This window comes from Delphinus delphis, chromosome 13 (assembly GCF_949987515.2).
Source record: "Delphinus delphis chromosome 13, mDelDel1.2, whole genome shotgun sequence".
Classification (NCBI taxonomy): Eukaryota; Metazoa; Chordata; class Mammalia; order Artiodactyla; family Delphinidae; genus Delphinus; species Delphinus delphis.
This window is the reverse complement of record NC_082695.1, coordinates 35,735,358-35,761,464: the sequence shown is the minus strand read 5'-3', so window position 1 is coordinate 35,761,464 and position 26,107 is coordinate 35,735,358. Positions and strand designations below refer to the sequence as shown.

The window sequence follows — 26,107 nt, the reverse complement described above, 5'->3', positions numbered from 1 at the left end:
ACAGTAGCACTCTGGATCCTAGTAATATATTTTAACCAAAATTTGAATAAAATTGGAAAAGCCATAACTGAACATGTTTGATCTCCTGATTTCTAAGGTCAATCAAAACTGATTGTTTCAATTAGAAGTTGTATGCTCTTTATTTTTCAAGAGTTAGTGCAAGCTTGCTAGGACTTAGTTGGGATTAATTAAAAGTTGCATTTATTGGGCTTCCCTGGTGGCGCAGTGGTTGAGAGTCCACCTGCCGATGCAGGGGACACGGGTTCATGCCCCAGTCCGGGAAGATCCCACATGCCGTGGAGCGGCTGGGCCCGTGAGCCATGGCCGCTGAGCCTGTGCATCCGGAGCCTGTGCTCCGCAACGGGAGAGGCCACAACAGTGAGAGGCCCACGTACCAAAAAAAAAAAAAAAAAAGTTGCATTTATTTATGTTTTTTATTTCAGGGTTTCTCAGTGTATGGTCTGCTTTCTATTTCATTAACATTACTTGGGAATGTTTATTAAAAAAATTCAGATTCCTGGGCTCCACTCAAAACTTACTGATTCAGAATGTCTGGAGGCGGAGCCAAGGAATCCACATTTTTTAAAAAAGGCGTCCCATGTAACACTAAAATTTGATTTCAGTAACACTATAAATAATCAATGGAGGGACTTCCCTGGGGGTCCAGTGGTTGAGAATCCGCTTGACAATGCATGGGACGTGAGTTCGATCCCTGGTCCGGGAACTAAGATCCCACATGTCCCGGGGCAGCTAAGCCCACGCACCACAACTACTGAACTCGCGTGCCTCAACTAGAGCTCGTGCGCTGCAAACTACAGAGCCCATGCACCCTGGACCCTTTGCACCACAACTAGAGAAGAGAAAACTCGCACACCACAACTAGGGAGAAGCCTGCGCACCACAACGAAGAGCCCACATGCCGCAACTAAGACCCGATGCAGGCAAAAATAAATAAAATAAATAATAAAAAATTTTAAAATAAATCTTAAAAAAAAAAGAATCAGTGGAGAGGCCAGCAGCCATTAATTGAGGTGTTTTAGAGAGAAGAAAGGAAGAAAAAGGGCAAGGAAAATTCAGGCTGGATTATCGGTGTATAAATGATGGAAAGTCAAATGCTCTTTTCTTCCTTTTCATTTGAAAATCTTTTATTTTGTATGAACAACTGATATTCATTAAAATACATAAGAACAAGTCACTTCTTAATTCACGCTAAAGAGATGACTGCAGAAAAGGAGAATGTTTAAAGAGAATCAGTGGATGAGATGTACATATCCACAGGAGACAGCAAAACTGACAGTAAGGTTGATATGAAAGACAGATTAAAGGAATGGGACAGAGTGTCATTTCCACTTCCTGTTATAGACTTAGTCCCTTGTCCATTAAAAAATCCTGAAGTCAAGGTTAGTTCCAGCTGATTTATCCCCATCTGTTTATATTGATTTGTTAAAATTGTTTACTAAAATGAAACAAACACTTCTGACAGGCATACAAACCTTAAATTTTATTCAGTTAATTGCAAATAGGACCATAGAATCTTCAACATTTGGATTGAAATGACCTCCTTCGTTTTGCGAAATAGTTCTTATCAAATAATCTCCTTTTGGGGAAGATTTCTTTCTATCTCAGTTTTCCTTTGCATTTAATTAAGAAGTTTGTCCGCATTCTCTAAATATTTTTCTCCTAAGAAAGGGAGAAAATAAAAGAATTACCCTTTCAATTTTTGATATACATAAATGGTAAAATATTTGATATAAAGCCAACTTGAGATGATAAATAATTAATGCAGTCTATTGGTAATTGGCGATGTGAGATGGGAACCACGTAAATGAAATGTATCTCTTTGCTATCATTTGCCCAATGTAATGTATTTTACAGACACTAATGATACACAAACAGTAAAGTTTAATGATATTTTGAATGCCGATTATACCTAAAAGATGCTTCAAGTCATACAAATATTCCAGAAGTGATCACACAGTGAGCTATTTGTTGAAATAAACATGACAGGAAGGCTTAAGGTCAATTTAATTAAATATATATGGAAATCTTTTAGTAGTTGATGCATCTAGCCATTGCTCAGTCATTTACGTCTGTTTACTTCTCAAATAATCAGTTCTAGAAAAATAGTAAAATACAGTGTGTCACCAATTAGTGCAACTGTTCCTCAGTTAATTAACCTTTGATTCAATCAAAGGACACACTGGCAAGTTTCCATTTATTTGGGGGGTGTTGCTATTTCCCAGTAACTCTGTTAGGACTTAGAACCTTCTAAGCAGGTGCTTAGACAAGGTATATCAGAGAGAACTGAGCTTATCAGAGTAAAAGTAGATAATGGATTAATTAATGAAATTAATGACACTTGAAAAAATGTCACTTTTCCCCTAAACACTTAATTGTATTTAGAGTGCTCTTACACTGTATTCAACATTTAGGAAAAGTTTTTGTTACCACTCAAATTCCTGCTGTTGTTTCATGGAAAAATAGTGAATAGATAAGATAGAATACATTTTAGAAAAGGGCAGTTGATTATGCCTTCTCCGTAAGTAGAATATTTTAATTTATTCATCTGGTTTGTGGTAAGTCATAACCTTATGAAGTAAAGATTGTTAGATCTCAGCATAGCAAGAAAATATCCATTTTTTATTGGTAAAACTGAATGACGCTGCTTCACTGAAAGGATCTGAGCAGGTTGCTTGTAATACTCAGGGTATTATCATCCAGCTGCAGTTACAGTGACAATCTGAACAGGAAGTGGGATTTCAAAAGCCTTTCACCAGATGGGAGATTTTGCTTATTCCTGGCAACCAGATGCCACCAACTTCTCTTTCTGATGAGACTATTTACTTATTTTACAAGGAGAGGTGGTAGTTGCTCCAGGACATGTTTACTGAGAATTTCAACTCCCTGTTGAACAGCTAATTAACACAAAAGCAACTGTGTGTGTGTGTGTGTGTGTGTGTGTGTGTGTGTGTGTGTGTGTGTGTGTGTGTGTGTGTGTGTGTGATTTAAGAGAATTATTCAGTGGACTCTTCTTTCCCTGTTTCATTAGCAAACTGCCCTGACTTTGGTTCTCGAGTGTTGGTGGTGAAAGTGCAGAGATGAAGAGGCAGCACCTTAACTGGTCTTACCTACTTGACTCTGGAGCCAACTTAGGGCCCAGAATATGACCCCAGCATAGGGTATAGCTAAAAGGGGGCCATTCAGTCCACAGAAGCCCCAATCCTAGGATCCCACAAGCCTTGGTATAAAGTCCTTATCAGAAGTACTGGAATTCAGTTAAATTGTAGGATTGACAACAGGATCAGTCCGAGAGCTATCTGTCCTGGAGTGGGCTGGGGTGTCGGAGGCGTCCAGTGTTCTCTCAGAGGACAAGTCTCTGAGTATATTTCACTTCTTTCCTGTCTGGCCTGACTCCACATATTATAGCTTATATAGGGTTCTTCTGCAGTCAACCTCTTGGTCAGTGAAGCATTTATTGGGTATTTATGTCTGACCACCTTCTTTATATATGGCTATTTTGCTCACCATCCTCCCTTAAACCAGTCTTATTTGTTAAACAGGATTGGGATAACTGAGTTCACTGTTACTTCATAATTGCTGTCATTGTAGTTCTTATTTTCACATTATTTTCATATTGGTTTGGGTTTCTCACTGATCATTTAAAAGTAATTAAGCTAGTCTACTACATTATGCACAATCTATGATGCCTAAGGTTTTTGCGAATTAGTCTGTTTATATACAAAATAACACCAAGCTGAAACTAATTTATCTACCATGGTTCTTCAGGGGATCAATGATCACTTTTAACACAATTGGAACCAAGCTGCTCAAGAGAATGACACAGAAGACATCTAATTTGCACTTGCTTAATGTTGATGGAACTGCAGAGGATCCTGGTGTCCTCTTCTATGTGGTCGTCTTGAATGTGGTCATCTGGATGCTTGGCTGCATTGATTATGTGCACTTGTGGATCTTCTTTGATTACAGTCATGTTGTCAAGATTCAGTTATGTTTCAGTGGTAAAACAAGAAATCGCAATTATAACCCGAATTATTTTAGAGCTGGAGTTTGCAACCACTTGAGCAAATTTATGCTCCTATTATGTTGTGGACAAAAGTTTATACCATAAGCTGTAATTGAACTTCAAATTATGTATGGAAAAGCAAATGATGACCCTGATATTGGACTCTTACAGACACTCAGGATTTCAGACTGAAGAACTTTAGGTGGTCAGGAAATACTCTCCAGGGGGTTGATATGTGAGCTGAGGTCTGAACAACAAGAATAAAGCAGCCCTGTCAGAATTTGGGATAGAATATTCCTGGCAGAGGGACAGCAAGGGAAACATCCTAAGGCTAAAATGAACATATTTTTAAGAAACAGAAAGGAGTCCAGGTGTGGCCAGAGCCTAGTGAGCACAGATGAGGGGGGATGTAAGATGAGAATGGTGAGACTAAGTGGACAAGACTGTCAGCACAGTGGAACCAACAAAGGGTTTTGTTAGAGAAGGAGCGATATGATTCTACCTGCATTTTGAAAGGATGACTTTGGCTACTGTATGAAGAATGGACCATGAGGACCAGAAATAGAAGCAGGAAGACAAGAAGGGAAGTTGTGCAGGAAAAAGATGATGACATCTGGACTAGAGTGATAGCAGTAGATATGGACAAAGATGGGGAGAGTCTAGATAAATATGAGAGATGAAGTTGACAGTACTTGGTTGTGATGAGTAAGGACAATAATAGTTTGAAAGATGACTCCTGGAGGTTTGGCTTAAATAACAGTCTGGGTGGACAGTGTGGCCATTTACAGAAACAGGGAGGATTAACAAAGAGGCAGATTTATGTCTTTTTTTGAACATGTGAATTTTGAGAAGCCTGTCAGCTGCAGATATCAGGTCAGCAATAAATAATTAAGACCATCACTTCATGGGGAGGTCTGCGGTAGACTTAACAAAGTTTTAACTATCAGCACATAGATAGCATTTAGAGCCACAGCAAGAAGTGAAATTAAAATTTAAAAGATAAATTGAAGGAGACATTGAAAACAAATGAGGCACTGGATAACTCCTGAGAGATTCCAATGCTTAGAGTTCTGGTAGGAGGAGTGGAGCAAGTAAAAGAAAGGTAGAAAGTGAAAAGTGGGGCTTCCCTGGTGGTGCAGTGGTTGAGAGTCTGCCTGCCGATGCAGGGGACACGGGTCCGTGCCCCAGTCCGGGAGGATCCCACGTGCCGCGGAGCGGCTGGGCCCGTGAGCCATGGCTGCTGAGCCTGCGCGTCTGGAGCCTGTGCTCCGCAACGGGGGGGAGTGGGGGGGCACAACAGTGAGAGGCCCGCATACCGCAAAAAAAAAAGTGAAAAGTGGCCAGGTGAAAAATGAGAAAGTTTCACAGAATGCGAGAGATAAGAGGGAAGTATGGGAGAGCGGACAAGAGTGTTTAACAAGATGAGTACTAGAAAGCCTCCATCTGAATTAACAATAGGGTAGTGGATGTGATGTTGACCAGAACATCTTTGATTGATGGGGATTAAATTCCAATCGGAGTGTGTAGGAGAGTGATTGGGAGGTGAGGCAGTAGAAAAAGAGTTTTTTAAAAAAAAACTGCTTCCAAAACTTCAGGAAGGGAAGTAGATTAATGGTGGAGTAGCTAGAAAAAGATATGGAGGCAAGTAAGCTATATTTAAATGTGAAAAATTATGCAGTGGATTTCTACTCTCATTGCAATGATCCAGTTGAAACAGTAGTAATGCAGGAGAAGAGATAACCAAGGAAGTAGAGCCCTGGAAAGGTGAGATAAGGATGATAAGGGGAACAGAGGAAGGCATTACCCTTTGCAGGGTGTTTCTCCTTTGAAAGAGGAGGAAGGAGAAGATGGGGACAGATTCAGGTTAGGTTTATAGATTTGACCATGAAAATATGTAGCACATTAGTTTGTGAGGACTAATATTTCAGTGGAATATGATATTAGTGGAATAGTAACTAAAAGTGGAAAGGAGATTAATGAAGGCAGGAGATTAGAAAGGACAGAAGAGACGTGAAATCTTTCTTGCTGAGAGTAGGAAAGTACTCTTACTTAAAAAAAAAAAACAAAAAAAAAAACAGCACAGGGTTTCTAGGAAGTACTGAGAACCCCTTTGAAGATCAAGAATTTGTAGTGATACCAAACTGGCCAGTTATAAGGTTTTGTTCTTGCAAAACTTAATTGCATGAATGTAGACACCAAAAAAGATAAACCTTTGGATCTCAGCCTGTGGATTTTCTGGGTGAGTGTAATGGGAGCATAAAGCGTTTGCTGGTTGATGCAAAGGAGTGATTACATTGATGGATGTTTAAATTAAAGCTGGATCAAGAGGATGTAAAGTCTAGAGTAAGTGGTAGAGCCAGTGGATTGAGGGTCTAAAAGAGGTGAAAGTCTTGTTTCTATAAGACTACTTGACAAAACCAGCGGTAGCAATAGGACTTTGTATTTTGAGGTAAGATGGTTTCTGGTGAGAGCTAGATCTAGAATGTAACCACCAGAGAATATGACTGATGCACCGTGAAACTGAATTTAGGAAACTTATTAATTCATTCAACAAATATGTTTTCAGTGCTTCCTATGTGCCATGCACTGTTTTAAGCCACAAGTTTACAGCAGTGACCAAAACAGACAAAAACTCCCTGTGCCAAAATGTTTTACAAGCTAGTGGGTAAGAGAGATGACAAATCGAGACATATCGTGAAGTGTCAGGTGTGGTGAATGGCAAGGGTGGAGGAAGAACAGGTGGCCAGAAGCCTGGCCAGGGAGAATTCCTCATCAGTCATGATAAGGTGTTGGAATTTTCTCTGTAGTGTGATGGGATGGCACTGGAGGATTTTGAGGTGTGCGTGTTTGGGGCGGGAGTGGAGAGAACATAATCAAATTTACATTTGTAAATGGATTCTAGGACTACCATCTGGGGAATAGACCTCCTGTGGGCAAGAGAAGAGACCGGCTAAAAAGCTCTGCCCTGATCCAGGCAAGAGAGAAAGGTTCTTCCTATATGAGGGGTGCTGTGGTGGAGGTGAGCAAAAGGGGTTGAATTCAGGGTATATTTTGAAGGTGGAATGTCAGATTCTCAGGTTCTAGAGCAAAAATCTTTGAGAGGTGGCTCTTTGTGATTTGCTCAGCTCGTTCAACCCCAAGAGACCACATTTGCACAAAAGCCTGGCATGGTCAGAATTCAAATTTGGCAATTCTCTTCACACGATTGCACTTAGTCATTACAAGAGATTTATGAGGTAGGTTTCATTAACCACCTTGCAAATTACTGTATATCGGGGATCTTGTAGATTCTATAGGAGGTATTCAATTTATAGATACCAAGAGAGTACTGTATTTATTTTCTATTACTTATCTCTCTTTGATTTATTAGCAGCCCAGAGTTGAATTCTATTTTGAGAAATTCACAAAAGAGAATACACGTTTTTGGTTAAAATTCATAACAGTCTGTAGTTTTGTTCCATGAGAAATTCAAGAGATAAATATGACTTATTTAAAACCTCACAAAATGTTTTCTACCCATGGAAAGGTGCCACTTTTGTTCCACAGGTCAGTGTTTTCCTGTGTCCCCAGTTCTTGATCTTGTACCCAGATTGTAAGACCTGTCAAAAATAGAATAGTTGTAGTTGAGCCAAGTAGTCTTGTTTTGAAATTACTTTTACTTTTGAAATATTCTTCTGCATTTAACACATGCAATTTTGGCACAAAGCAGTCACTATCATTGGCTCTCATCCCTGTTTCCCCAAGCACTAGCCTCTCTTCTGGCTGAGCCACAGGAGCAATTAAAAGCATCCTGAGAGATTAATCAAAATGGTGTTGGAAGAAGATCAAGGGCTCAAGGAGCTGAGAAGTCAGGGTATTAGAGCTGTTCTTATAAATATTAAAGTTACTTAAAATACTGTCAGGAAAGGTGTGAGGAGATTGTGACCCAGGTCTTGAAGAATCAATAAAGGAAGGGAATTGACAAGGAGGTCAGTGGAAGCCAGTGATGTTGAGAGCAAAGTGCTAAATGCTAATGGCATGGATAGACCTCCTAGTAAGAAGGGCTCTTAGAAGAGCAAGGGGAGGAGGCAATGGTATGGTAGTGTCTGGACAGGAGGAAGCTGGTCACCCACTATCCAGGTGTGAGCTTAAAGAATATGTGAAAATAGATACCTCTACCTGATAGCAGGTATTCCTGGGAGATGGCCAGCATTCAGTTAGAGCAAGGAGGTGGAGGGACGTTTCAGAAAAAATACTGAGAATATAGGGGAGTGTGCTGGTCATGGAGTAGGAATTCACAGGACACAGTGCAAATTGTTATTACCCTTATCTACAGTGTTCAGCTAAACTGAAACTCAGAAAGGCTCATTTATCCAGTCACAGGGCTTCTAAGTGGCAGTGGAATTTGGCTCCTTATACAATTTTATGACTCCAAAACCTATGTTCTTTATATAGAACATATTGAAGCTAATTCAACATACTGTCAGAGAAATGTTATTATTTACCATGTTTTAGCCAGCAAAGCATTGCAACACAGACACGTAACAATGCTTTTGATGGTAATAGATAAATTCTCTACCCCACTTATGAGAGGTCTCAGTGTTCTGAAAGATATGTTGATCACCTCGAAGAAGTTTGTTCAAGTGCTGGTCAGGGTGAGCTCTGGACTTGATAGCCTCTAATGCCTTTAGAACAGACCTGGAAAACAGCAAGAAAAAATGAATTTGGTTGTTGAATAATGTTTGGCCAATTCACAGTGTGATTAAGGGCCAACTATGCACCCAGCTCTGAAAAGATGCTCTGCAGAGCCATGAAAAATAGAGCTTCCTGTCATTTATGTCTTTCCTGTATCAATTTTCATTTTTCAGTTTTGCTCTTCTTATTCAACCATCCAAGTATTTAAATGTTAATTTTTACCATAACATAAAATAAAAATTTTCCTTTTAAAAAATGTTATCTGGTCAAAGGATGGTTGATAGAGTGGGTAGGTTTCCCTTAGCAACTACCACATACAACAATAAGTAGAAATCTCTGTGCATTTTGGGGGCAAAGGTTTTCTATGGTTCAGAATATAAATTATTTTTAAAAACACACCTGTGACCTCTTTCTCCAACTATTTGAAAAAAATAAATAATTTATATAGTAGTTCTTATTTTAATAACTTTTTATTCCCCAACTAGTAGAACAGATAAAGCTAAAACCTAAGTGCCTGGAGGGAGGAATAAAGATAAAGCCATGATTTACTCCAGAGGGTCCCAGAACAGCTTGAAATTTGGACGCATCAGAGGTGTGTGAGGTGGGCTGAGTCTTGGATCTAAGACCCAAGTGGGGATTGATTGTCTACAGTGAAGGTGAAACCTTGGATCTCTTCCTCATCAAGCAAAGCACCAAGTGACTCTCCTTTCCCCAACCCTAGCAGGTAGAAGATGTCTGTTCTCTGAAGAAATTAAGCTCAAGGCTTGGAATGTGGTGGTGAGGCTTATTGAAGATGCAGGGAGTAAGTGAAAATGTGCACAAGAATCATGAGACTGTTGGGCTCACTCGTCATCCCTGCTCCAAGAACAGAGGCCATCAAATATGTGCCCTTCCAGTCACCAAAGCAAGATAATGAAGTATTATTTTTCTGGAGTGACTGCTCTAGAAAAAGACGTTTCTCACTTTTGAGATGGCTGACATTTGGGGTCACCTCAGGAAAGAGGTACCTCTGCTAGATCACGTTGCGATGCTGTCTATCCACTTGCTAAAAAGTCATGTCAGGCACCTGAATCTCCTGCGTGACTGTTAGTGCCTCACTCAAATGGGAATTTAAAGGCTGGGGTCTCAGGATATTTCAAAAAACCTCCAAAATCAAGGTCAAAGCCTAAATTAACAGGAAGAAATGGAGATAATGCTATTTTAAATGATGTAATCAAGAGGTTCCGTAATTGAAGGAGGGAAGTTTTCAAATTTAAATTTTGTTTGCCCAGATCAGTATGAAAGACATCCATCAAACCACATCATCTTGAGATTTTACAATAAAGAAAAAAAGATTAGATTAAAAAATCTCCCAGAAAGAAAAGATGGTACACAGTTAAACAAATGGGAGTAAGAATGACCAATAGCAACATACTGTATATAAACCTGAAAAAAAGAAAATGCAAGCTTTCAAACCAGCCTCAGTGTCTGGCCCTGAGCCAAATTCTTAATCTCTCTGTGTTCGTTTTTATTACCTGTAACCTGCAGATAATAATACTCTCTTCATGAGGTTGTTGAGAGAATTAAATGAGATAAAGCACAGAGTGAGTTCTCAATACTAGCTGTTTCTATACTGATAATATGGCTACCATACTTTACAACAAGCTCTTCTGACTAGGAAGAAATGTCGGGGAAACCATAGGTGCAGAACATCATCTTTTAAATTATTATGAAATGAATAAGGACTTTCTAAGCATGGGATAATAATGAAGGAAAGATTGAAATGTTTAATTTAGATATTTGAATGTATAAAAATCAAAGCCACACATAATAATTGCAAATATTATCCTCAAAAGATAAATTGGCAAACTAAAATATAATTGCTGCAATCATGTGACAAAGGGTAATGTCATTAATTTATAAGGAACAAATTTAGTCAATCAAAAATCTATATATTCTATATATAGGATTCTATCTATAAAGGATCTGAACAAATTATAGGGGAGATTTAAAAAATATGTGAAACCAATTATTAGCTATAAAAATAATCCAATTAAAAAAATAATGAGCTGACAGTATGGAGAACAGTATGGAGATTCCTTAAAAAACTAAAAACAGAACTACCATACGACCCAGCAATCCCACTACTGGGCATATACCCTGAGAAAACCATAATTCAAGAAGACTCATGTACCACCATGTTCATTGCAGCTCTATTTACAATAGCCAGGACATGGAAGCAACCTAAGTGTCCATCGACAGATGAATGGATAAAGAAGATGTGGCACATATATACAATGGAATATTACTCAGCCATACAAAGAAACGAAATTGAGTTATTTGCAGTGAGGTGGATGGACCTAGAGACTATCATACAGAGTGAAGTAAGTCAGAAAGAGAAAAACAAATACCGTATGCTAACACATATATATGTAATCTAAAAAGAAACAAAAAACAAAAAGGTCTGAAGAACCTAGGGGCAGGACAGGAATAAAGATGCAGATGTAGAGAATTCACTTGAGGACACAGGGAGGGGGCAGGGTAAGCTGGGATGAAGTAAGAGAGTGGCATGGACTTATATATATTAACAAATGTAAAATAGATAGCTAGCGGGAAGCAGCTGCATAGCACAGGGAGATCAGTTTGGTTCTTTGTGACCACGTAGAGGGGTGGGATAGGGAGGGTGAGAGGGAGAGGCAAGAGGGAGGAGATATGGGGATATATGTATATGTATAGCTGATTTACTTTGTTATGAAGCAGAAAGTGACACACCATTGTAAAGCAGTTATACTCCAATGGAGTTGTTAAAAAAAATAATAATGAGCTGATATTTTTGGTCTAGGAATTTGGCAAAAACAACATCAGCAACTTATTAATTTCCTAATTATATCTTCATTATACTTTATTTTATTATTTGCTTCATATGTCCCTTTGTTTTATACATACCTTCCCAATTAGGCTCTAGGCGTTGTTAGAACAGAGACCTTGATTGTTTTGTTCAATGCATCTTTCTCAGTGTAGTGGAATCTGGAGTCAAACTGCCTGCCCCAGACTCAGTTCCCTCAGTCCTGTGACATGAATGGGAGTTCAGCCTGAGGGCTGATTTGCAACCCTGCCCAAGAAAGGCTAGGTAGCAGGCAGGGTAGTGAGGGGTCCAGTGCAGGGCAGAGGTTCCAGGCAACAGGAGTGATGGTGGCTGAGTGAGAGGCTGCAGTGAGTTGACCCCTAGTGCCAGGGGCAGGGAGGTGTGGCTACCACGCAGATGCTTCTCAGCAGGTAGAAGGCTATTTGGGGAACACAGACCACCCCAGGGGGTTAACACAGCCCAGCACATAGATGTACATTAGGTGCTTAGTAAGTATTTGGTGAGGAAATGCAATTGTAGGGCACAGAGCAGTCATACAGTATTGTTTGTGGTGGTCTTTAAAACATTTTGGAAATCTGTAAGTCTGTATATCGAAAACCATTCATAACCTTTGATACAACAATTTTTTCTTGTTTGAATCTATCCCAACAATATCATCAAACATTTATCTATAAGTGTGTTCACTTCAGGTTTTTAATAATAATCAAAATATAAAAATCACTTAAATGACTAACAACAGGGGAAAAATTAAAGAAATTATGTTAGGGTAGAATATTATGTAGCTGTTAAAATCAACAATTTCAAAAACTACTGAATGATTGGGAACGTACTAATGAGATTAAATGAAATTTGCAAAATGTGAAATTATACAGTGAGGCAAATGTTTAAAAACACAAGCATTTTAGTAAGGAATGGCACTAAATTTGTTAGTAGTAATTGTCGCTAGGTGTTGGAATGATGGTTGATTTAATTTCTGTATTTTATAAAGCACTGTAAACGATTTAAAAAAAAAATTAGAGCCATACAGGAAGAAGTATTAACTCAGTAGGAGACAGATAAAGACAATAAGTTATAAACATGGTTTTCACCATGGATGGGTGAATAAACATGGTTTTCACCATGGATCCCCTATGGGGATCTTTAGGTTTTAATTTGTTTATGTAACAAGCAAGGGACAAATGTTTTCCTAATAGAAATGGTAATGTGCCTGTCAGCAGCCCAGTGCTTGGGCACCTGCAGCTGTTCTCCTAGAAGAGAGAAGGAAGACTGGCTGGTTCCCACGCAGCTAAGCCAGCTCCTGGGACTGCTTGCAGACAGAGCAAAGCCCCCCTCTTTAATGGCACAAGGGTGGCCTCGAGCAGAGAGGGAGATCTGCCCACCATTCTTGTTCAATCAGAATGTAGCAGTGGCCAGCTCTCCAGCAGTCACCAGATTCTAGCAGGGAAGACAAGAAAGTGAAATTCAGAAGAAGCAAGGCTAGCATGAAGTCAGTTGCTAACTGTAGAATTCTATGGAGTTGCCATGAACAGTAAGACAGGCTCATGCACAGCACAGATGAGATAGTACAAGGTAATTCAAGGACAAAACTTTATATTCCAACCATTTAAAATTCCTGAAACCATCAGGCTAGGCATTCTCTGGTTAATTCACTGTCTAGGCTCTTGAGTTCCCAAATGTCACTAGTTACCAAAAATGTGGTGTTCAAATAAGTTTGGTAAACACTGGGCTTCAAAACTATTAACGCTTCTAGGAGCCCTTCATATGCTAAAGGGTCTTATAGATCCTTATAGAAGTCTTATAGAAGCCAAACCTGGATCATAAAGAACAAGTAAACAAAATGTCGGAGAAGGTCATTCAAAGCAGAGGAACCAAACAAAATAGAGGTACTCAGCTGAGAAAAAACATGCCATAGTTATTCACTGATTCAACAAATATTTAATGGGAACCACTGTGTGTCAGGCGCTAAAGAGTTACTGGGGAGATAGGGCTGAAGGAAACAAACATATCCCCCTAAAATCCAAATCCATGGGTACCAGACATTGAGCATGGAATTACAATGTGATAAATGACATAAAGGAGAATAGTGTAGGAGACTTAATCTTGTGTAAATGGGGTGAGATATGACAAAAGCTTTTTTGATAAATTTTCTTAAGCAGATTTCTATGATAAATAGGAATTCATGAGGGGTGAGATGGGGAGTAAGGAGAAAAAAATGGAGGGAAGTCAAAAATAGCTGTTTGACTAGAATAGCTCCCATGAAGAGTGGGGAGAACTGTACAACTCCGGTGCAGTTCAGAATATGGTACATTTGAGAAGCCTAAATAAGTAAAGTATGGCTTCAGAGTAGAGTGCAAAGGGTAAAGCAGCAAATTAAGGTTAGAGAGGCAGGCAGGGGCCTGATTTTGCAAGGCTTTTTGTTTGTTTGTTTTTCCCTAAAAACAATTAGATGACAAAAACAGAGTCTAGAATAGATGTACCTGTATATAAAATAAGTGTTATACATGAGATTCTAGAAATATATCTAGGTAGATAGTTAAATATAGGTAGATAGAAGATAGATAGGTAGATGACAGATAGATGACACTTACATAGGCACCTAGATAGATAGACACCTAGATAGATAGATAAAGACAGACCCTAGAGCATAGAAAAGAAAGTGGGCATGTCCACCTTTTTTGGGATGGGGGTTATGTCATTATGGATTCACATTAAAAAGTTGCTGAGGATTTGAGTCTTGAAAGAGAAGGTATCTTCTAGGAGTCAAGCAGTTCATTCCTTACCATTTTAATTTGGCTATTCTCTACCACTCCTGGAGAAAAACTACTTCTGCTAGTCTATCATCAGCTGCATGCCTCTTTGTAAGTTACTTTGATGCTCATTTGATATTCCTTTTCCCAAAACAATGACACAAAATAATGAGCCCATGTTCAGCAGGAGCTGTCAAATTAGCAATATCACAAAACAATAATCAGAGAAAATGGATTGTGGTGTTCATGCTCTAGTAATGACTATTTCTCTGTGGAGCTATTAGCAAAACCAAGGGATTGGATCAGTATGCAATTTTAATGAAGTCAAGAGTACACAAATGGAAAATTACATGGACGGTGTTTTATTTCCTTTTTGCCCTTCTTTTTTACAAACACTAAACCCTTTACCACAGTGAGTGTTTGGAGTCAAGTCACAGAAATCATTAGCACTAGAATTTTTGGAAGGTGATATTTGCCAGTAATCCCACAGGACAGATCACCTACAGTTGTCACAGATCAGCACCCCTGGCTTATTTTAATTTTATTTTTAAATAAAAAAGGAACAACTTAGTTAACCCAAAGAAAAGGTAATACTTAAATTTCCCAGGCAAGAATTAGGAGCAATCCCAGCATTTGCTTTTAAGGGGCATGCATAACCTTGCTTTTTTTCAGTTTCCTCACATGTAAAAAGGGCTGGGTGAAGGATTAAAATATATGATTCTTTTATAGTGCTGTATTTTTAAAGGCTGCTATAAAATACAGATAAACTGATTCATTAAACCTAAGGGAATGCATGTTTATTACTCTTTCTTTCCTTTTTTAGTGTGAGGTCTTGCACATCAATCCTTGAAAACTTCCACTAAACAGAGCATCAACCTCTTTCCTCATTAAATAGAAATGGAACCAAAGTGCTTTCTAGGCATCAAACTGTCAATAACTATTTATTTGAAACTAACAAGTGACAGGCACTTTTCCAGGTTCTGCAGATATTTCAGTAAATGAGACACACTGATTCTATCTCCATTATATGAGAGCCAATGGGAAAACAAAACAAAACAAACAAAAACATGAATTGATTCTTGAAAAGGGAAGGAAAAAGAAATGAGAATAATGGAAAAAAATAGAACATATAGAAAATAGCAAGGAAGGCTATATAATCGAGTCCAAATATACTAATAATCACAATAAATGTAAATGGACTAAATTGGCTAGTTGAAAGATTTTCAGGTTGGATAAAAAGAAAATCCAGCAACATGACATTTAAAAAGGACATGACTGGTGGCGCAGTGGTTGAGAGTCCACCTGCTGATGCAGGGGACACAGGTTCGTGCCCTGGTCTGGCAAAATCCCACATGCCGCGGAGCGGCTGGGCCCGTGAGCCATGGCCGCTGAGCCTGCGCGTCCGGAGCCTGTGCTCCGCAGGGAGAGGCCACAACAGTGAGAGGCCCGCGTACCGCAAAAAAAAAAAAAAAAAGGACATGACTAAAATATAAGGATACACAAAGGTTGAAATTAAAAGGATGAAAAAAGATTTGCCAGATAAATATAAAATCTTTAATAAAGTGTGAGTCACCATTTGCATCAAACCATATAGTCTGTGATAACAAAAAGCATCATTAAGGATAGAGAGGGAAGCTGTATACAAATAGTACTTTAGTTCAATAGGAAGATATAAAAATTCCAAATTAGTACACATATAACAAAATCTCAAAATTTGCTAGGACAATTGGACAGCCACAGGCAAAAGAATGAACCCTTATCTAAGACTACAAATAAAAATTAAATAAGAAGGGATCAAAGACCTAAATGTAAGAGCAAAAACTATAAACCTCCTGGAAGAAAGCATAGGAGTAAATATTCATGATCTGAATTTGGCAAAAGATTCATACAAGTGATACCAAAAAGCATGAGTAACAGAAGAAAAAACAAGTTGGATTCAATCAAAATTTAAAGTTTTTGTGCTTCAAAGCATTCCATCAAGAAAGTAAAATGACAACCCACAGAATTGGAAAAAATACTTGCAAATTATCTTAAGTAAGTGAGACAGGATGAGCACTAATGGACAAGTGGAAGACTTGGCTTTGGATTGATGTCCCTACTAAAGTGCAGAAAGAGGATATGGATACAGATGTGGAGGTGGGAGTGTGTATTTCTTTTTTGATTGCTTCATTTTTCTTTACAAGGAAGTGTGTGTGTGAGTGTGTGTGTCTGTGTCTCTGTGTGTGCTGTTTTTATTAGGAAGCTAAGGATATTTAAGCCATATGTTGGTAAAACAAGACCATCCTCAGTCTGGATATGAGTGAGTATTAGAGAAGACTATCTTCAAAAAAGGTTGATTCTTGAATATAAAATAATTTTATTTGGGTAGTTAGGCTTGTTTCTAAGTGCTCTTTGGAATCTTTCTCACAGAGAAAGTTTCACACCTTCTTTTTAAAGCTCAGTGCCACATGTGACTACATGGTACAGGGGTTAAGAGCAAAGAGTGAAGTCAGACTTACTTGAATTCGACAGTTTGCAACTCACTGGTTGAGAAAAAAATCTTTGGAATAGTGGAGGAGTCCAGTAACTTCACTTAGTTCATTTAAAAAGCACCTACCCTATAGGGCTGCTGGAAATATTAGATAAAGTATACATAAATACTCTAATAGACAATGTTCAATCAGGAAACAGAAGCCATACTATGTATGTACTATGTATGTAGGAGTTTAACATATATAATGGGGGTTAATGACTTGTGGAAATGCTGGGGAAGTAGTGGTCAGAGAAGCTGCTCCTGAAATTAGTAAAGTTGATACCAAAGATCTCAGCTGTAAATGCCAAACTAGATGTTTCTCTCCATCTCACCAGGAAGCTGCTGTAATTCTTGAGATTCTCTGATATGATGTTACCAATTGTTTCAGTCTTCTGTGGCAAAGTGGGTGGGAAAAGCTACTATGGATTTCCTGTCCTTCTTTATTTTCACTTTGCAAATCTCCTGGGAGTTCCTCTCATTGATAAACTCTAAGCCAAAACACTGCAGGGAAGGAGATCCTGGGAAACATAATTCACAGTCTTAGAAGAGGTGGTGGTGGTGCTAGCCCAGTGCTTACTTAACATGGTAAATTATAGAAGAAAAATTTACAAAGAAACTGGATATAAAATAAATTGCTGAATATATAGTATCTCCCTTATAATTCCCATGTTTTATCTGTTTCACAACTTCATTGTACACTCAATTTCAATTAGTGAAATTAAGAAAAAGGATTGTAATATATAGTCGTGTCAGAGATTCCATTCAGACCATTAGCCTGTTTTTATGTGCCAGAGAAAATCAGCTCTGATCATGATTACTATACGACGGTCTACTGCACACATTAAAGGTTTGATTCTTAAAGTGTTTACTGTGCATCCAGTGTATAAGCATTGCATTATATGACTAGAGGAATACTGAGATAAATGTAAAACACAGTCCTTTCAAATGATGAAATCACCTAAAAAAGCTGGAATTACCGGCAGATTGTGTGGTGGTGAACCTACGGTTAAAGAAGACACTGAAGAACATCATCTAAGAGATTATTTTGAACAGTGTGGGGGGAAAATTGAAGTGATTGAAATCATGACTGATCGAGGCAGTGGCAAAAAGAGAGGCTTTGCTTTTGTAACCTTTGATGACCATGACTCTGTAGACAAGATTGTCATTCAGAAATACCACACTGTGAATAGCCACAACTGTGAAGTAAGGAAAGCCCTGTCTAAGCAAGAGATAGCTAGTGCCTCATCCAACCAAAGAGGTCAAAGTGGTTCTGGAAACTTTGGTGGTGGTCGTGGAGGTGGTTTTGGTGGGAATGGCAGCTTTGGTCATGGAGGAAAGTTTAGTGGTCGAGGTGGCTTTGGTGGCAGCCGCGGTGGTGGTGGATGTGGTGGCATTGGGGATGGCTATAATGGATTTGGTAATGACAGAAGCAGTTTTGGAGGTGGTGGAAGCTACAATGATTCTGGCAGTTACAACAATCAATCTTCAAATTTTGGACCCATGAAAGGAGGAAACTTTGGAGGCAGAAGTTCTGGCCCCTATGGTGGTAGAGGCCAATACTTTGCCAAACCCCGAAACCGAGGTGGCTGTGGTGGTTCCAGCAGCAGCAGTAGCTGTGGCAGTGGCAGAAGGTTTTGATTACTGCCAGGAAACAAAGCTTAGCAGGAGAGGGGAGCCAGAGAAGTGACAGGGAAGCTACAGGTTACAACAGATCTGTGAACTCAGCCGAGCACAGTGGTGGCAGGGCCTATAGCTGCTACAAAGAAGACATGTTTTAGACAATACTCATGTGTATGGGCAAAAAGACTCGAGGACTGTATTTGTGACTAATTGTATAACAGGTTATTTTAGTTTCTTTTCTGTGGAAAGTATAAAGCATTCCAACAAAGGGTTTTAATGTAGATTTTTTTTTTTTTGCACCCATGCTGTTGATTGCTAAATGTAATAGTCTGATCATGACGCTGAATAAATGTGTCTTTTTTAAAAATGTGCTGTGTAAAGTTAGTCTACTCTGAAGCCATTTTGGTAAACTACCCCAACAGTGTGAAGTTAGTATGCCTTCAGGGTGATGCCAGGTTCCATTCAAAATTTATTTACAGCCTGCTTTGGTGGAGAAGCTACTGTCTTCTGAAACCTTGGTGTAGTTGAACTGACAGTTACTGCATTGTGACCTGGAGTTCACCATGAAAAGGGTCACCCAAGCCAAGTCATGGAGTTTTTTGATTATTAATGTGTGATTGTTGGCACATCCTATGCAATATATCTAAATTGGATTATGGTACCAGATATAGATGGGAATGAAGCTTGTGTATCATCCATTATCATGTGTAATAAATAAACAATTTAATACCCTCTTAAAAAAAAAAACCCACAGTCCTTGCCATCAAGAAACTTGCAGACTTAACAGAGAGCAAATGGCTAAATGATAAGGACAAATTCAATTGCTAATTTCTGTTGGCATTCCAGTATCAATCTGTTTATTCTCATTTTCCTCTTGACTCCTCTTAATTTATCTGTATTTTTAGTTTGGAGATCTTATATTCAGGGTATAAAATGCCAAACATGCTTAGATGAATTCACATATGTGAAGTAAGCATTCCTGCCATATCGTGATGAGAACTTGAATGTTCCATAAAACTTCTATTTAAATAAAGATAACATTTTCTCCCTAAACTACCTCTAACAGTTATAAAAACTTTTGGCTCCTTTATTTCTAGAATATTGAGACTTGCTAAACAAATTCTTATTCACTCGAATATGGATTTTCCAGTCTGAGTGCTTTGATTTTTGCAGGCATTTGGTCTCTCAGCCTGGAATGAATTTCCCTCTTTTGTCTGCCAGGCAGGACCCTACCCATCTTTTGAGACGTATCTTGAGCATTGTCTTTTGTAAGGAAACTCACTTCATCTCTCCCAGCTAGAATTAGATGCTTCCTTTACTGGGTCAGAGTCTATTTCTATCACACTGTTACAGTTGTGCATGCTTTTCAAACAGTGTGTTGTCACTGTTTAATCCACATCACCACCACTGCACACTGATCTCCTTAATCTATTGATGGGGTCTGATTCATCTTTGTGTCCTCCGTGCTTATTTCATTATAGTCCCTGTATTAGTTTCCTGTTGCTATAGAAGAAAATTACCTCAAGTTTAATGGCTTAAAACAACACAGACTGGGCTTCCCGGGTGGCGCAGTGGTTGAGAGTCCGCCTGCCGATGCAGGGGACACGGGCTCGTGCCCCGGTCCGGGAAGATCCCACATGCCGCAGAGCGGCTGGGTCCGTGAGCCATGGCCACTGAGCCTGCGCGTCCGGAGCCTGTGCTGCGCAAGGGGAAAGGCCACAACAGTGAGAGGCCCACGTACCGCAAAAAAAAAAACCCCAAAAAACAAACAAAAAACCCCACAGACTTATTATTTTATAGTTCTGGAAGTCAGAAGTTTGAAATGGATCTGACTAGGCTAAAAATCAGCAGTGCTGTGTTCCTTCTAAAGCCTCCAGGGGAGAATCTGTTTTCTTGCCTTTTCCAGCTTCCACAGGCTGTGTCCATTCCTGCAGTCCTGGCTCTTTCTCCATCTTCAAAACCAGAGTAGCTCTTCAGTCTCCCTCTACCTCTTACAAGGATCCTGGTGGTTACATTAATCCAGGATGATCTCCCAAATCAAAATCCTTAACTTAATCCTATCTGCCAGGTCTCTTTGCCATGTTCACAGGTTCTGAGGATTAGGATGTAGACATCTTTGGTTGTTGAGGGGGTACCTTGTGCTGCTTACCACAGTGTCCAAACAACATCTGCTCAATTAATGAGGCATCCACATATCTGAGCCCCATCCATTCCCTGAATAATGATTTCTTTGCACTCCCTGGACCTCTTTCAGCTCTGTACAATCTTGTGGCATGGAGTACAGACCTTTGTATTTTTCTTTGTGTGTATGCTCTGTGTTTTTTTAGATACATTCCTATAGGTGATGATTTCAATTATGCTTCCGATAGAAACAGTGCCATTTGACTCACCTAAGGAATAAAAATATTGTAAAGTTTAGATTTTTATTTTTTTTATAAAACTATTAGGCTTTCTCAAATCCCATTTTTTACACAGCCCCTCTCCTGTAGTACAACGTGGAAATATTTTGACTTAGGAAGAGGGAGAGTGAAGAGGTACAGTTAATGTTTGGTGAGAAGGACAAAATATGCCATTATTGTCACATGAAATAGACTGAGATTCGCCTTTAGATCTTAAAATTAACAAACGAAAAAGGAAAGATAACAGTATAGTTTCCAAACTGGTTTACCTTTATTCTGACTCTTTTTAAATCTTTTTTCCTCTCATCTACTTTGTCTTCCTTTTATTATTCTTTATTTCCTATTGGGTCATGTTTGATTTAGAATAACCCTGTACAATGTTTCTTTTGAATTCTCTTATCCATTTTTTAAAATTTCATTTTGGGATTTGTGTTATTATTTATCCACTGTCTATTTTAATCTCTTGAGGAACCCAAATCAAAAATTCTCTTACCACCTTTATTTAAAATAAATTTGAAATCCACATTTTATTGCAAAGACATCCGTTGACTTTATGTTGCTGCCGTCAGTATTAATGCTGTCACTTGAAGTCTAAATTGTCGGCATAAGTGTCAAAGAAGATGCCAATAAAAAGGTGTCATTGATTTGCATTCAAATCACCTGAGAAATAGTGACAAGTTGGCATAGGAGAGAAAAGCATATGAATGCCATAAGGATATGTAAGTCTCATTGATGTCAGTTTAAAACCAATTCAAATTTTAGCAGAAATTATTATTTGAAGTGTCTGAATTTATATTTGGCAATTGCAAGAAAGCTTTGAGGTCATAGAAGGAACCCAAGGTAGGATAAAGAAACAAAAAATCACGGCAGAAAAAATAAGTAATTCTATGGCAGGTATCCTATTGATTTTCAATGATTCTGGGGGATCTATTCAACCTTCCTAACACTTTGATTCTCTACCTTCAACACTGTGGTGGGGATGACTAAGTAATTTAGGACACAGAAACAAGTGCCATGAACACAAAAATCACAACACAGAGTATAATGAATTACAAATCACTAATTTTGGTTGGCGGTAAAATAAGAAACAAGCTAAAAATACCCCATATGGCCACTAATATTAAACATGATATTGGAAGAATTAGGCAATGCAACTAAAAGAAAGCAAACGGGCATAAACATTGGAAAAGAAGAGGTAAAATTATTTCTAGTTGCAAAATGTATGATTCAAAATGTATGTATGAGTTTTCAAGAAAACTCAAGACAATCCATTGATATGTGCTCTGTTCTGAAATCTTCTCATTTTATCCCAACTCCCCAAATACTAACAAAAAGTTGACCATTTCCCAAGGAATTGTTTTATAAAAGCAAATTGGATTTATCATAATATTATATTTTGCTGAAAGAAGCTCATAGCTTTCATTTTTATAGTTTACCATTACACAGAACTTTTGAACATGAAAATATTACCCATCCAGGATGAATATATTTGAAATTTTAGAGTTTGATATTTTGAAAAATATCAATGTTAGCTTTAAAAAGGTTGTAGAGTTGTCTGGATTTACATAAAATTATATAGAGTCTTATATAAAAATGATGAGGGAAGTGTTTTTCAACCTGATTCTTAGACTAAGATACTCATAAGATGTGTCATACCTGTAGCTTCACAGAGACTACCTGAGAGAGCTTTTTTACCTAGTCAACGTCTTGTTTTAAATCCACACTAGCAGTATGGACTTTGAATTTCTGCTCAGACGTATATACAAGGGAAAAGCATGTATAACATTCACCTTAATTTTTCCTGCCTTACATATAAATTCAAAATTATTGAGAGCAGAGGTAGCATAATAGAATAATTTGAGAACTAGGTAGAGCTTAGTGAATTATTTTAAGAATTACTTCCAATAAATCAACTGTAAATTCTTAAACTTATCCTAAATATACAAAATTAATGTCATCTTGTTATAGTAGACACATAACCAGGAAAATTCAGATGTAAATAAGCAAGTTCTTTGTTGGCTATTTATTACATGCAATATTGTCTTCTAGATGTTTTCTTCAGTTGCTGAATTTAGCTACTTATACTACTGATATTTTCAGTTTATAACTGAGCATGATTTTCAGTTATTATGACTTTTAAATGATTCAAATGAAATAAACTGAAATAAACTGAAACAAAATGATATATTCTTTTTATATTCAATTCTGGACTGGTCTGAGCATATAAATATTTGTATAAAAATTAATTTAACAATAATTTAACAACTCTGTTCAGCTTTGCAACCTCTATCTGACTTTACTATCATTTAAAATAATTTTATTTACATGTCTTATTAATATACCATCGCATAAATTGAAATTTTAAAATGTTACTAAAGGGCTTGCCTGGTGGTGCAGTGGTTAAGAATCCACCTGCCAATACAGGGGATGTGGGTGTGAGCCCTGGTCTGGGAAGATCCAACATGCCGCGGAGCAACTAAGCCCATGCACCACAGCTACTGAGCTTGCGCTCTAGAGCCCGCAAGCTACAACTATTGAAGCCCACACACCTAGAGCCCGTGCTACACAACAGGAGAAGCCACCGCAATGAGAAGCCCGTGGGCCACAGCGAAGAGTAGCCCCTGCTTACTGCAACTGGAGAAAGCCCACACAGCAATGAAGACCCAGCGCAGCCAAAAATAAATAAGTAAATAAAATAAATTTATTAAAAAAAAGAAACCTTATTTTAAAAAAGTTACTAAAGCCTTAACAATTAAAATTATAGATATTTTCTTCACCTTATTGTACATTATTTGAAATATATTAGTGTCATATTTTAACAATGGAGCACTTTCATTATTTGTAATGTTAGAGAAAGATCACTGCTATCAATTTAATTCCACACTTAAAATACTATAGTAACAACCCAGAAATGATTTTTTCCCCCTCTTTTTCCCAGTTTTTGATAATTCCCTCAATTACTTGCTCTAGAAACTTTCTGGAAACTGCCATGTAATTTGATGTCATTAAAAAATAAAGGTTAATTTGCTCAATTGCTAAGACTTTAATTACAACACATCAGTTATTTAGACTGTTTGACATTTCCTGTAAATTCCTTTAATTAGGAAACCCTTAGAGAGTCTTATGAAAGGAGATGAAATCACTAAAATATGTTGACAGAGATAGATATATTTCCTCTTACTGAATGAGCTCAAAACATCATAAACATTTGGAAAAACCCAAGAATTATAATTTTACAGTTAAAATGTTGAGTGGTATGACCTCAAATTCTTTCTGGGTTTGTTGTGATTGCTTTATTGCCCATTTATTTGTTGGGAAGGAGAATGAGCTTGCATTGATAGGGAAAAAAATTGTGATTAAAGAAAGGGTACTCATTAAAGTGTGTTATAAGAGAGGGTCTATAAATTGTTAAGCTGGAAATTCAGAACCTCAGAGTTTACAATCAGGAAGGGAAAAAAAAATCCTTAGATTTCAAAGTTGTGTAATTTAATTACATTTTATGTTTAAGTGTTTACCAAGAGTGGAAGAGTGGTTCAGCCTGTAACATAATTGTGTAATGTCAAGAACAAAACAAAAATGCAGATTGAAAACCAGCCCACCTTTTATGCTACTCAGTGTGAAACATATGTAGACTTCCTCATGGACAGTAACCCCGTAATCACAGAACCCTGTCAAACCAGCTATGCCGTATGTGTGTATATAGATAAAGGAAATTGCCTCAACATATCCAGGCACCATAAAAAAGTGTACATTTAATCATGGATAAGAAGCAAATATTGAAATGTTAAATTCAAAGAGATTCTTAACTCACTCCCACTTTGACCCTATTTCTGAGTCATTTCCTATATGAATAAGAGTATACATGTGAAGGCCTACTTTATTAGGATTAAGACACTTTTCTAACAAATAAATAGGTTTTAAGTACAAACCAGTATCTACTGCAAAGTTGAAAGAGAGAAACGGGGTGGTGTGATGCTCATGGTCAGAACTGAGGTTGAGAAAGCAAAAGACTAGAGAAGCTCTGGAACGGGGCATCTTCATACCTGGAGCTGGTGTCACGAGCCTGTGTTGTCTGGCAAATCTGAAAAACAAGACCAGGTTAGGTTTTTAAGTGACAACATTACTAATAACGATAACTAAAGTTTATTACAAATGTAATATATTCCAGGTGGAATTGAGTCCATAATCCTCATCTTGAGCCTGTGGTATATGCACCTGTATTATCCTTACTTACACGTAGGAAAGGTGAAACTTAAGGAGTCTGAGGATATTGTCAAGGGCACATGGCAAGCTGGTATCAGAGCTTTATCTCCTGCTAATTTCTTTCACCTTTGGGAAGGTACTAGGAGGAATTAAAATGAGATTATCAGGCTGGAGGCCACTGTCCAGAAATTTGAAACACTGAGCAGAGTCCACTTACCCTTTCTTAAGTCTCACACTTAAGAAGTGAGAAATTATACTCCACCTCCTTGAAGGTGAACTGTCTACACAAATTAGAATTCTTCTGTTTGGGATATTTGTTTCTTCTCCCCAGTTATTTATTTGTTCAATAATTTGTTTAGACAGTCTGGCCTTGTGGATGCTTATTTTACACTTTGGATTATAATATATTTATTTATTTTTTAAAAAAAATTTATTTTATTTTTGGCTGTGTTGGGTCTTTGTTGCTGCATGCGGGCTTTTCTCTAGTCACAGCTAGCGGGGGCTACTCTTCGGTGCGGTGCACGGGCTTCTCATTGCAGTGACTTCTCTTGTTGTGGAGCACGGGCTCTAGGCGCACGGGCTTCAGTAGTTTTGGCATGTGGGCTCTGGAGCGCAGCCTCAGTAGTTGTGACGCACGGGCTTAGTTGCTCCGCGGCATGTGGGATCTTCCGAGACCAGGGCTCGAACCTGTGTCGCCTGCATTGGCAGGCGAATTCTTAACCACTGCGCCACCAGGGAAGCCCTCTTTATTTATTATGTTGCTCAAATTATACCAAAATTTGGCCTTGGGAGCTCTTTTAGTTGGCACCTGTGTCCCTTTGACATACCCTATCATTGTGGGGGGGTTTTGTTTTGGTTTCATTTTGTTTTTGTTTATTTTTTAGTAATTCATTACTTTCTAACACCACAAAATGGTTTAGGCTCATATTATATATTCTCTTCCCTAGTCCTAGATTCAACTATTTCTCCAAGGAGCCCTTATTCCTTTCATTACTACTAGAGTGTCATTTCTACTAGGACCTGTCAGCTGACAGAGAAGCAACTACATGACTGTGTATTCTAACTCATGTACATACATTTATC

General features: G+C 38.2%; 1 protein-coding gene and 1 non-coding gene across 2 annotated transcripts; both read left to right on the top strand.

Annotated features, from left to right (window-relative positions):
* The first annotated feature begins 17,745 nt into the window (after positions 1 to 17,745).
* Positions 17,746 to 17,826, top strand: LOC132436733 (small nucleolar RNA SNORD65). The gene has a single exon (XR_009521879.1). It is a non-coding gene; the product is annotated as a small nucleolar RNA SNORD65 (small nucleolar RNA).
* On the top strand, positions 17,751 to 18,586 carry LOC132435738 (heterogeneous nuclear ribonucleoprotein A1-like). Its single transcript, XM_060027769.1, has one exon. The coding sequence runs from the start codon at positions 17,751 to 17,753 to the stop codon at positions 18,438 to 18,440; it is 690 nt and encodes a 229-aa protein (XP_059883752.1). The 3' UTR covers positions 18,441 to 18,586.
* The last annotated feature ends 7,521 nt before the right edge of the window (positions 18,587 to 26,107 follow it).

Excerpts from the sequence above, each read along its gene's own strand:
- LOC132435738 (XM_060027769.1), top strand. The coding sequence starts at position 17,751 with ATGAAATCACCTAAAAAAGCTGGAATTACCGGCAGATTGTGTGGTGGT.